This window comes from Chlorocebus sabaeus, chromosome 1 (genome assembly GCF_047675955.1).
Source record: "Chlorocebus sabaeus isolate Y175 chromosome 1, mChlSab1.0.hap1, whole genome shotgun sequence".
Lineage (NCBI taxonomy): Eukaryota > Metazoa > Chordata > Mammalia > Primates > Cercopithecidae > Chlorocebus > Chlorocebus sabaeus.
Window position 1 is genome coordinate 15971464 of NC_132904.1, and position 12453 is coordinate 15983916.

Here is a 12453-nt window from a genome sequence, read left to right on the forward strand (position 1 = left end):
TTCCTTTCTCTCTTTCTTTCTCTACCTCCCTCCCTCTCCCTCTCCCTCTTCACAGCTCTTAGGAAAATTTGTTAAACTATACACTCTTTATTATTAATGTACATTTATGAAAAATTCTTCACAGTTACAAAAGTGCATGGTTATAAAATCATCTCCATACAAAGATTGACATCTTCCCTCTAACCCCACCCCTCCCCAGCCCTCCCACCCCCAGACATTAGCACATTACAGGACAGTGCTTAGAAAAACTGAGAGCTCTGTGGATCCAGCTCTCCGCCCAGTGCTGTGACAAACACAATAGTGATTTACAAAGGACCTTGTGACGCCCTCACTTCCCTTTTGCCTCTTCCTGGGGTGGGGAAGAGCAGACAATTTTCTCTGGCTTTAGGAAGATGTCCTTTTGAGGAATGGATTAAGATATATCTTTTTACTCTTCTACTGCTGGAAAGGATGTCAGCACAGACACCTGTAGGGGAAAATAGAAGCTGCAGGTCTTCCCCCATGGTTGAAGACAAACACCTCTCTTGATCTGTTCAAATTTCATACATGTCCCTCCTTGAAAGGAGCCATGAGCCTCTATAGCAACTCTGGAGACCTATTTCTGCAAAGTTCCCTGGGAATTCCTCTAGGAATGGAGAAAGAGAGATGAGGGTTTGTCTGAGAGTGACCAGAGATAACTGGCCCAAAGTGGTATGATTCAGATATGAGGGCTCTTTTAAAAAGAAATTTTATTGGCCCAAATCTTGACCAAGCTGAACGTTGATATCCTCTGGCCCGGCATGGAGGAAGCTTCTGCAATGAGGGCAAGTCTCTGAGGGGCAGGAGAGAGCAGAGGGAAGCAGGGAGAAGTCAGGTTCTCATTGGGATGCCTCTGCCACAGATTTTTCTTCTTCTTTATTTTTTGAGTATCCAGTCCTGCCCTAAACCTGGTAGGATTCCATCTTAATCTATCAAACAATGTAATATTAGTTTGGTGCAAAAGAATTGCGGTTTTTGCTATCACTTTTAATGGCAAAAACTGCAATTACTTTTGCATCAACCTAAATATGCCTATTTAGGCATGTTTACTTATGCATATTTAGCCACTCGGCCTATGGCTGAGTGCAGTATGTCAGAGAACTGAACCCAAATTCCAGAGAGATCTGTCCCACGTCAGCAGACAGCCAACATACAAGGAACCTCACAGACGGACATGCAGATGATACCCCATTACATACACGTTAACCAGTTTGGACAATCTGAACGAAGCCTGTGGTCACCAGGGATGTGGGAGCAATTCCAATCAGGATTGCTAGATTATCTCTGGAAGCTTGCTTCTGATAGCTTGGACAAGATGATGGCAGTCGGGTAGAAGCAGGGAATTCCTTGGCAGTAGGGAGGTTGAATACTTTCCTCATTGTGCTCTAATAAACTGAGGAACCTCTAGCAGCAGGAGAAACATCTCTCCTTTAAAAGCCGTGTGTCCTGCTCAGAAGGGTTTGGCTTTGATGGAGACCAAATTGTCCCGCCAGAAAGGACATTGATGTCAAGGGGGCGTTTGGTGTCTTTTTTGGTTCTAGTCCTATGCAAAAAAGCATGTGTCTTAAAATATATTAACTATATTTTGGCAAACAATAGTTCCTAGGAGGTTATTATAGTATTATGGTATCCCTCTATGGGAAACTTTTCTATTTTGTCAGGATTAAAGTTTCTAAAAGTTCCTCTCCAAGTATTTAGGTTGCCGGCCTGGCTTGTAGAGAACAGCTTGAGTTCACCATCCTTGGTCATCATAGAAGGAGAGAGCAGGGCACAGTTCTGCTTTGGATGTCACAGGGCCAGGGATTTGTCCCAGATGTTGTAAGCAAGATTCAGGGGACACGGGTTCAAGTACTTCAGGTCTAGCAGTTTCTGAAGACTCTTTCGCTTGACTAGCTCAGGGAAGCATGAGTGAGGGATGCCTTCCTGGAAGATGATATATTAGCCTCCTTCATTCCTTTCAGGCTTTCCAGGAGGATAGGATGATGCAATACTGCTGGAGCTTGGGACAAGGTAGGTGGAAAGTCCCTGTTTTAATTCTTCTCCTGGCCAGACTTCTCAGCATGTTGGACTGTGCCTTCATGTTCTTCTCCTAAACTGCAGGGGTTCTCACCTGTAGCCTTCTTGCTCTCTTATTATCTCTTGCAACACACACAGCAGGGCTTGAGTAGGAGTGGTTAACAAAACTTCCTTTCTTGATTCCCAAAGATCTTACTTTTCACATGACTTGCCACCATGGTCACCCCTGCTGATGTTTTATCTACACACTGTGAAGCAGGAGTCTCCTATTCAGATGTTACCTGTGTAGTTTCTGTTTCAGAGCCTGCAATTTGCCCTACCATGAGCATAGTTCAATCTGTACAGCAGATGGGTTTGACTACCTTCTATTTAGCTGATCCACTAGCACATTCATGGATACTGAATTCCAGGGCCCCACTACCCAGCCCTCTGAGGCATTCTCTTCCCCAAGCACTTGGGAAAGTACTGGAAAGAGAACCGTGTTTGGGTTGAGTCCCAACCTTGTCACATAGACAAGTCATACCCAACCTTGAGACTTTTTTTCTCCATCTGTAAAACAGGATTACCGATGTTTGATTTACCTCCTGCACGGGGTTGTGAAAAGTCAAGGAGAATGATGCAAAAATACTCATGAACTATCCAGTGCTGAACAAATAGAGGGCAGATAATGATGACACTGACAAAACTGACGAGGAAGACAACGATGATAATATGATAATTGTGCTTTGCTCGTAAAGTTACTTGATTTTTGACTGACTGATTAGATGCAGTTTCCCTGAATGGAGCTGCCTACCGCTTTCCTCCTAGGGCTTATCCAGACAACCTTGGGTAAGTCACTCAACTCTCTAAGATTAATTCATCGGTCAAATGGGGATAATAAAAAGCCACCAGGCAGTGTTGCTGTGACAATTGAAAGAAGTGAGTCAATAGATATAAAAGTGCCCAGAGGAGTGCCTGGACCTTATGAGGAACTTTGTCAGCTCTAGTTGAATTTGAATTTATATAACTCTAGAGGAAGTGGTGATGTTCCAAAACTTAGATGGGGCAGTAGAAAGAGCACGGACTTTATCGTGCTCATAGTGGCATATGACTTCAACCTCTCTGAGTCTTAATTGCCTCATCCATAAAATGGGAACAACAGCGTTCACCTCAAAAGATTTGTGTGTGTGTGTTAAAGGGAACGGTTTGTGGAGAGAGCTTTTCACAGTGCCTGACACTGCCAAGGGCTTAGTATTTAACAGCTCTCTCACCCTTATGCTTAACGTGGGTAAGTTGCTTAGAAGAAAACGCAAAGCCTCATATGGTCGTAACTGTGCTGCCTTTGTCCCCTTTTAGCTCTGGGTGCTGCCAGGTTGCTGCCAGGTTACTGCCAGGTGCTGCCAGGTGGGTCTGTGGCCCACCGTGCACTTTCCTGGTGAGACCCTGTGGCATGAGCACTGTGGCAAGAACAGTCACACGATTAGGGTCCCAAGGTGCCAGGACTCTTGCTCCCCCAGTTGCTGGGCCTCCTGCCTCTCTCTTCTGAAGCCAAGCTTGAGTGAGAGGCAGGTGAAAGGGCATTGACAGTGTCCATCCTCAGCCTGCTGCCTGGGACCTCACCAACTGGTGACAATTGGTCATATGGGGGCAGTCACTGGGAGGTGGTCTCACCTGGTCGCTGCTGGTGGAAGGAGGCCAGGGGCTGGTATGGAGGTGTTCTTACTCCCTGGAGGCAGTGGCTGGCATTGCTGAGAGCTGACAGTTTTAGTGTCAGGAGGTGGGGGGTAGGTTTGAGTTCTGTGCCACACCCCCTCTATACAAGTAAGTGACCAGGAACTGTTCACTCTTCTCAACACAGCACACTATGCATATTCTGGCCTCTGCCATTTGCAGACACCCTTCTTTGCCTACCTGACGAAGTAGATATTTCCTGATGACCCAGTTCACAAATCACACTAATCTTATAATTCTCATGGACATTGCTAGACACACATGATGGCTCCTCCTCTGGGCCTCCATAATGGCGTGCTCAGAGTCCTGACATATAGTCTTAAAGGGAATAGTTTTGGATCTCTCTCCTTGACCAGAGGGAAGTGCCTTGAGGGCAAGGACTGAGTCAATTCATCCGACGTTCCCAGTTCCTAGGGCACCGCCTAGCCCAAAGCAGATGCTCATCCAAAGTGAGTGTCTCCCCCTTGCTTGAACCATGACTGAGGCAGCCAGGTCACCATGGAACCAGAGTGGGCAGTCAGGGAGGGTGTCTGGTGGCCAGTGGTTGTGGCGGTCAGCAGCATGGAGGGATGAGAGGCAGGCGTGTCAGATCTCTTCCTCTTCACTGGCCTTACTCCAGCGGTGGCAGCAGTTGGCGGTGATGCCCAGGAGGAAGTTGGTGGCCACAGAGGCGATGGAGACCACGAAGCCCACGAATGCAATGAATAGGTAATCGTCCAGAGTCAGGGTCAGGTGGCAGGCCTTGAAGCTCTCCTCAGTGAGTGAGAAGAGCGGGGCGCCCTCGACTTCAGGGGGGCCCCGGCACTCAGCCAGCTGAGAATCTGTAACACAGAAGTCAGGGAGGGTGAGGTACCCAGGGAGGGAGAGGGGATTGGAGAGCCCCCCAACAACCGCTCGCTGGAAAAAGTAAGAAAGACATTCATTGCATTCATTGAGGTTCTTCCATGTGCCAAGAATTCTACTTATCTCTTTTTGTTCCCTCAACAATACTCAAGGCAAGGATTTTTATGCCTGTTTCTATAGATGTGGAAAGTACTGTTTAAAAGTTTAGCAATTTGCTGAAAGTCATCTGGCTATGACCAGTGGTAGATCTGGGGACACCATCATCTCTTACAACAACCTCCCCACTGGTTTCTGGGCATCAGAAGGCATCTGTCCTCAGCCTGCAGCCTGGGACCTCACCAGAAGCTGACAAACCATTTTAACACAGTCAGCTGGGTGGTTCTTTCCAACCTGATATCCTGCCATGCCTTCTCTACTTAAACCCTTCCCTGGATTCCTGTCTTTGAATGGAGCAAAAACCAAGGTGCTCCCCGTGGGCTCCAGGGACTGCTTCCCATCTCTTGCACTCTGTTCCTTATTTACTCTGCTCCAGCCACACACACCTCCTGGTCATCCTTCCATAACCCCAGAGTATCCCCTCTTGAGGCGGGGAAGGGATGCTTTTGCATTTGTCCCTTTGGGAGGGAGCTTCTCCCCTCGATCTCTGCACAGCTCAGCTCCCCACTTCCTTTGGGACTTGACTCAATGCCACATTATTAGTGAGGCCTTTCCTTAAGACTCTGAATAAAATAGCACCCCACTTCACCTCCCCCTGGGCTCCCTATCTTACTGCTCTTCTCTGTTTTTCTATGTAGTGTTGATTACTGCCTGAAAGTTTATTGGTTTATTTTCTGTCTTCTCCCCTTTCAATATAAGCCACTCCCATGGTATCTTTAGCATCAGAACAGTGTCCTGTCCATAGTAAGTGCTTGATGAATCTTTACAACATGAATATAAGACTCTGTCCAACTCCAAATCATTGGGCCTTTCCACTACTTATGTGGCTTTTCTGGATACACAGAGTATAGGTTAAGAGTATGGGTTCCGGAGCTATTGGCCTAGTTTCAAATCCCCTCTTCACCCCTTGCTAGTTGCATGATTAAGGGTAAGTTATTTAATCTCTCTGTGTCTTGACTTCTTCATCTGTCAAATGAGGATAATAACAGTATCTACTTTTTAGGGTTGTAGTGAGGATTCAGTGAGTTAACATATATGAATTATATGTTACATATTATTGTAATATATATAATATATATAAACTATATTTCAATTATATGAATTATTGTATTGGTTGTTTTCCCTAGACAGGTCATTGGGGGTCATATTCTGCACTCAGCCTTCTGTAGGAGGGGCTGCTTTTTCTGGTGGGGTTATTGTTATCTTCAGCATTGATGGTCTCATCTCATCCTTCTGGGGTTGCTTTTATGAGTGCATGATGGCTGTCAGTGGTCTTATCTCACTCTGCCTGGGAAGTAAAGGTAGTGTGCAGGTGACACTCGTGCCATGCAGCATTAGGCACCAGCTTTTGAGCAGCCAATCATTCCTTTGTTTAGTGGATAAATATTAATCAAGCTCTTACCTTGGGTAAGTCTTCTTTTTTTTTTTTTTTTTTTCTTCTGTCTTTCTGGCTCTCATGCTCTGCCTCTATAATAAGGGGCCTCTATAAAAAGGGGATAATCCAGCCAGGCACAGTGGCTCATGCCTGTAATCCCAGCATTTTGGGAGACCAAGGCAGGTGGATCACGAGGTCAAGAGATTCAGACCATCCTGGCCAACGTGGTGAAACCCCGTCTCTACTAAAAATACAAAAATTAGCTGGGTGTGGTGGTGCACACCTGTAGTCCCAGCTACTTGGGAGGCTGAGGCAGGAGAATTGCTTGAACCTGGGAGGTGGAGGGTGCAGTGAGCTGAGATTGCACCACTGCACTTCAGCCTGGGTGACAGAGTGAGACTCGGTCTCAAAAAAAAAATAAAAGAGGATAATCCAATCTAAATTTTCTGAGAGTCAATATGAAGACATTTTCTAAATTATGTGTTGTATAAATGCTATGTATTCATTCTGCAGTTTTTGAGGGCAAGGAATCAAATGGATTTGGATTGACCCTTTTAAGAATTGAATCAGCAGCAATATCCTTGGAAATGGGGAGTTAGGTTTGGAAGGAGAACACAACCTTCCCCAAATCCCAGGTTGAGTAATCCCTGTAGGCTGTGAACACAGGATCCGTGTCCTGCCCAGGCCAGGATCCTGTCTGGGGTTGACTCGCATGAGCTCTCCTCTGGAAACCCGAAGATGCTGAACTCTAAAGTCTGTTATGTAGGCGAAGTGGGTAGTGGTGAGACAGTGAGATGGGGACTGTGGCAACACTCATATGGACCAGCCAGAGGAGCCCCTGACAGCCGTTGGTGGGACCACACAGGATGCCGGATGGGAACATGGAGGCTGACAAAACCCCCTGGTATGTCAAGGCACCAGTCTTAAAGTCATGCTGTATCCCAGGGGCTTGCTTATTATGGCCCTCTTTGTTCAGTTTTTCCAAAAACCATGGGTAACAGTGGAGTTCCATGAAGAAAAAGGGAGGAAGCAGCTGAAAAGGACGTAAAGAGAAGAGCATCCCTAGTTCTGCCTCCACTGGCAAGGTTTTGTCCTTAAGGAGAAGCACCCTGGTGCATGTGACCTGGTGTAAAGTGTGTTCTGTGGAGGAACAGGGAACCTGGCTTTCCAGCTGGGCCTGCTTGCTTCCTCATCATGGGCCTGTGGGCAGCCCCTGTCCCCCTCTGGAGCTCAGGTTCCTCACCTGTACTGATGTATGTGTGAGCCTACACTGATGAAATCTTGGACCCCTCTCCTGCTTGCTGGGAGTCTGAGCTTCTGCAGAGCAGCAGGGACCTCAGAGATCACAGAAAAGGAGTCCCTGGGTGTGATGGAAGCTTAGTGCTTCGGGTGCCCTTTCTGTTATTAGTGCACAGGAGAGAGTGTGGGGAGGCGCGGCCTCTGCCGAGGTTGAGCAAGTGAGGAGATTGCTCCAGGCAGCCTCCGCCTCCTGCCCTCCACCATCGCCCCATCCCAGTCCCCAGTTATTTTGGTGCCAGAGAATTTCCTCCTACAGTTCTGTGGAAACACAGGAATCGTGACCCACAGCCCTCCCCGAACTATTTTGGTCTTGGGCTCCCCACTCAGTCCTCCTCTCCCTTTTACCGCATTCAGCATTGCTTCTTCTCAACATGTGCTGAGCTCACGTTCTGGGAAAGCCCCTGGGGTAGGGCCTTCAGCTACTACTTCTGAGTGCTTGTGCCAAGCCTTGGTATTGTCACACAGGAGAGCTGGTGGCTAGGGCCGCGGCTGAACATTACCTGCCTCTGGGTCAGGCTCAGATGCCTCTGGGTTGGGACGCCCATCAAACCTATGTGATTTGGGCTCCTTCAGGCCCCAGTCTACCCTTCAGTTGGGATTGGCTGGTTGAGTTGCTGCATCTCAGTCTTTCTCTCAGCTCCCTACCTTGTGCCCAAAGTTTACACTGCTCAGGGCCTTGAGTTTGAGGAAGGCCAGGTTCTCATAGCTGAGGTCCAGGTCATGGAGCTGCATGAGGTCCTGGAACTCTACTGCAGCCCTTTGGCCAGTCCAGGACTCAGGTTCTGACTCTTCTGGCAGGTCAGAACGTGACTCGTCAGGATCTAGTCAGGGAGATTGCCAGGACTCAAACCCTGGCTTCAACGCTTAGCAGCTGTGTAACTTCCAACAAGCTACTGAACCTCTCTGTGCCTCAGCTTCCTCCTCTGTAGAGCGGCAACCTCATTAGTGTTCTTCTGGGGATAGGAAGAGATAGGTAAAGCTGCTTAAGAAAGGGCCTGGTAAATAGCAAGTACTAAGGTTCAAGTTCCTCCTGGAACATGTTGGCTGTCACACAACTTAAGCTGTGGTAGCTCTGTTGAGATTGTGTCAGCCATTACTATTTATACGAGAGTTTCCAACACTTGGAATGCTAAAAAAGCAGTCTGGTAGACTAGAACAGGGCTTAGAAGTCAAATAAATCTAGGTTTTATTCATGGTCCTGCCACTTTCTAGTTTTTTAATTTGTATTTTTTTTCATGGCCGTGCCACTTTCTAAGTGCGTGATTCCTGTCAAGCCTTTTTATTGTCCTAAATCTCAACTTCTTCACCTGGAAAATGGGTATAATCAAAACGGGGGTCTCATGAGATAATGGAGGCCAAGATCTTAGGTCATGGTGAAAGCTCAAGAACCACCACCAACGATGTGCTATTCTCACTTGTCTACTATCCGTCTGCCTCGTTAGGTCATGAGCACCACAGTGGTGAGGGACATCTGTTTCATGAATGAATGGGCACTGCATGCATTGGAAGGATTCTACAAACAACCTGTTGGCAGAGCTGGTGTACAAAGAGGCAAGCCCACACTAGAAAACGCAGTAGGTGCTTTCCGGCTCGAAGTCCCTCCCTTTTCTTTGGAGCCTTTGCTTCCATTGAGGCAAGCCCTCCCCCGGTTGGCTGCCCCGTCCTACCCCTCATTACCTGCTGTACAGCGCTGGATCCGGTTTCGCAGCCACTTCAGAAGGGGCTCCATGGTGCAGCCACACACCCAGGGATTGCCGCCGATCTGCAAGGTCACCAGCCCCGGTAGGCCCTCAAGAGCCTCCAGGCTGAGGAAGGCCAGGCCCCCATAGCTGAGGTCCAGGTCTCGGAGCTGCACAAGGCCCTGGAAGGCCTGGGGGTGCACCCTCCGCAGCCAGGGGTTGTGGCTCAGGTCGATGTGGACCAGCCCATGGGCCTCCTGGAACATGTCGGCTGGCACGTGGCTGAAGTTGTTGTAGCTCAGATCCAAGTGTGCCAAGCGCTTGGCATGGAGGAAGAGGCCCCGGGGCAGTTCCATTAAGGAGTTGTTGCGCAAATCCAGCACCCGGAGCTCCATGTAGCATGTGAGGTAGCCAGGCGGCACCGCTGTGATGCGGTTGTGGGCCAGGCTGAGGTTTTGGGTGTCCATTGGCAGGTCTGGGGGCACGGAGAATAGCCGCTGGCTGCTGCAATCCACCACCTGGTTATGGCATGTGCAAAGGACTGGGCAGCTGGTGCCAGCGTCCGAGTGCATCAACCCGGTTGCCAAGAGGAGGGAGACCAGCAGCATTGCCGGTTGGGGTGGCCCGGGCCAGGGAAGCTGGGCCCAAGTGTCACCCATCTTAGGCAGCTGGCAACAGCAGTGCTGGAGGGAGCCCATGAGGACTGTGTCCATGGAATCGAGAGTCTGTGACACAGGAGGGCAGCTACATCTGGGGCCAGAGTCTGTGAAGGTGGAGCTTCTGAGCATGTGGTATCATGGCTAGAGACTTTCCCAGGAGCCTCTGAGCACCAGAGGGCTTCCTGAGATCCACGGGAGGTCCCCTTCCGGAGCCTAGGGGGCGAGACACCCAGTTGAGGTCTCCCAGGGTCTGGAATGATGATCAAAACCTGAGAAAGGGAGGGGACAAGGATGGGGCTGGGTCAGCTGCCAGCAGGTCCTGGAAGAGTTCCTGCAGATCTTTTGTGTCTCTCTCACCCATGCCTGCTGGATGTTTCCTCCTGGTGCTGTGTCTGGGAGGGAGAGGCTGAAGGAGATCAAAGGTGCCCTTTAAAGATCCTTGGCACTTCTTCTGAGAAAACTTAAGTCCTGTCCCACGTCTGGGACTGATTAGGAAGCCAGGGTTACACCTGGGTCTCCAGTGTTGAAGGTCTCAGTGGCCATTTGTCCTGGTGGCCTGGTGGGCTTGAGTCCAAGGGGGTCCCAGGGTGGGTGTTTTGGGAAGAGGACCCGGGAGGAAGTGAGTCTCCATGGGTCTCCTAAAAGTCTGAGAGTCCTCAGCCTCAGTGGCTGCTGGAATCCCCAGGGAGCCTCTTTTTTTTCCAAAGAGAGGAGGACCCCAGGTGATGCCCACTGTCTGGGCCTCCGGGGCCAGAAGAAGCCATGAGTCCCGAAGGTGCAGGCTGAGGGTCAGCTGGCAGAGCTCTGGCAACTTCTCCAAGCCAGCGCCTTCCTCAGCACAGCTCTGTATTCAGCAGGTGGAGGCCGAATTCCCTCTGTCAACAAGAAAAACACTCAGGCAGAGAAATCCTGTGCCCTCGACACCCCCTTGTCCCTTCACCTAGGACCCTTGTCTTATCTCTGTCTCTTTCTTTCCTCCCTTCTTTGCTTCCCCCAACCACAAAGTTCTCTGCTTACTGTCTCTCAGGTGTGGGCCATGGTACCTTCAGACCCCAGGCTCACGTTGCTGTAGCCCACGAGCCCTCCCTGACCCAACCTGCAGCCATCCTCCTCTCGGTTCCTGTCTTGGGTAAGATGCATTTTCTTCTTCTTCTCATCACCCCATCCCCATCAGTACCAAACACTCCACCCTTAAACAACTCCCTAAGAAAAACAGGCATCCACACTCTGGGGGTTTGCACACTCCTTTCAAACACTCTAAGCGCTTCTCTCTCTCACACACACACACACTCACTCACACACCATTCTGTGACTCCCCCATGTTTTGCCCTGCCCCATGCTCACGCCTCACGGTTTTCGCTCCAGCTTCCTTCTGCACAGGCGATTCTGCAGACCCCTCCCCATTCGACCTCCAGCATCTTTCGCCTGCCAGCCCACACCCCTCATCCCAGCATCCCTTTCCACACACTGCACTCTCCTGCTCGCCGCCCGCAGCAGAGGGACCGAGAGTGATGCCACGCCCAGAGCCTCAGCCCTGGCGCCCCGAGCCCTCTCGCTTCTCCCTTGCCCACCTGCTGTCCTCGGTCCTCCCCTCACCCTAGGCCTGGCGGTGCCTATTTTCCTACCGCTTCAAGCCTCAATCCCGCCCACCGGGAAATCACCCCAGCTCCCCTTCATGCAGACTCATTTTTTTCTGAGCCCCAGGTCTCCCTCTGCACTCCCACAGGCCCCAGGAGCCTACTCACTCCGTTCCAAGGACACGGCCATCAATCTGCGGCAGACGCGGGTCTCCCTCCCTCCTCCTGGAATCCCCGCTCGCTCCTTGCTTGCTTCGGAACAGATTGCCTCCCCGGCTCTTCCCCTCCCCCGGCCTCTCCTCCTCCTTGTCTCCTGGATCCCAGGCCAGCATCTTCTGTGATTTCCCGTCCTGCGGTCCCCCTGCCCCTTCTTTCACCCAAAAGGAAAATCACAGAGAAAGGATGCTCAGAAGAAAGTTCACAGAATCTGAATGCTTCTTTCTGAAACTCAGCTGGTGCCCAGGCTGCTGGGGTATAAGGCTTCCGGCAGAGCCAGGTCTTCCCCCTCCCTTCCCCCTTCCCGCCCTCTCTCTCTCCCTCCCTCCATCCCTCCCCCTCTTCTCTCCCTTTTTCACTCCCCTTTTTTCCTCGAGGGCCAGGTACTGACGTTTCACTGTCTCTTAGCAACTGCCTCCACATTTCTGAGCAACAGGAGAACTGGCTGTGGACCCCACCATGAAGAGAGAGGAGGGAAGGAAGCGCCGGGCAGAATTCACAGCTGCCCACAGAATCCTGGGGATAGAGTGAGGGGAAGAAGGGGAGACAAGGGTGGGCAACTGGACAGGGGCAGAGAAAGAGGAGCAGGCAGGGCCCAGTGGGAGACATTGTAGTAGGGCCAAGGTGTGGACCTGGAATCTGAGACAGAGGAGGGACAGCTTAAGGGCATCAGATCCAGAAGAAAAAACTAAGAGGGCTTGCAATGAATGGAGAAAGGGACTTAATGGGGGATGGGAGAAGTGAAGAATGGGGGCATTGAACACATGAATAGGAATGGAAACAAAAAGGAGATGTGAATATGACAAGTTTGCCCACTTGATGGGATATATCTTTGTAGTCACCATATAATATCTACTTATCTGGGTTGGAATGTATTTTGGGCTCCAGGTATCAGGTGACTGGCT

General features: G+C 50.1%; 1 protein-coding gene across 2 annotated transcripts; it reads right to left on the reverse strand.

Moving 5' to 3' along the window:
- Positions 1-207: 207 nt before the first annotated feature.
- On the reverse strand, positions 208-11810 carry LRRC55 (leucine rich repeat containing 55). 2 transcript variants are annotated; one of them, XM_037999317.2, is made up of 3 exons: positions 11501-11810; positions 9095-10630; positions 208-4565 (listed from the first exon to the last, which is right to left on the reverse strand). In XM_037999317.2, the coding sequence occupies exons 2-3, from the start codon at positions 9882-9884 to the stop codon at positions 4330-4332; spliced, it is 1026 nt and encodes a 341-aa protein (XP_037855245.2). In that variant the 5' UTR covers positions 9885-10630; positions 11501-11810; the 3' UTR covers positions 208-4329. The 2 variants fall into 2 exon arrangements, with proteins under 2 accessions (XP_037855245.2, XP_037855246.2); XM_037999318.2 differs by lacking the exon at positions 11501-11810 and adding an exon at positions 11100-11442.
- Positions 11811-12453: the final 643 nt, after the last annotated feature.

Excerpts from the sequence above, each read along its gene's own strand:
- LRRC55 (XM_037999317.2), bottom strand. The coding sequence starts at position 9,884 with ATGCTCAGAAGCTCCACCTTCACAGACTCTGGCCCCAGATGTAGCTGC. Across the intron at positions 4,566-9,094 it reads GATCCAGCGCTGTACAGCAG|ATTCTCAGCTGGCTGAGTGC; the intron begins GTAATGAGGGGT and ends TCTGTGTTACAG.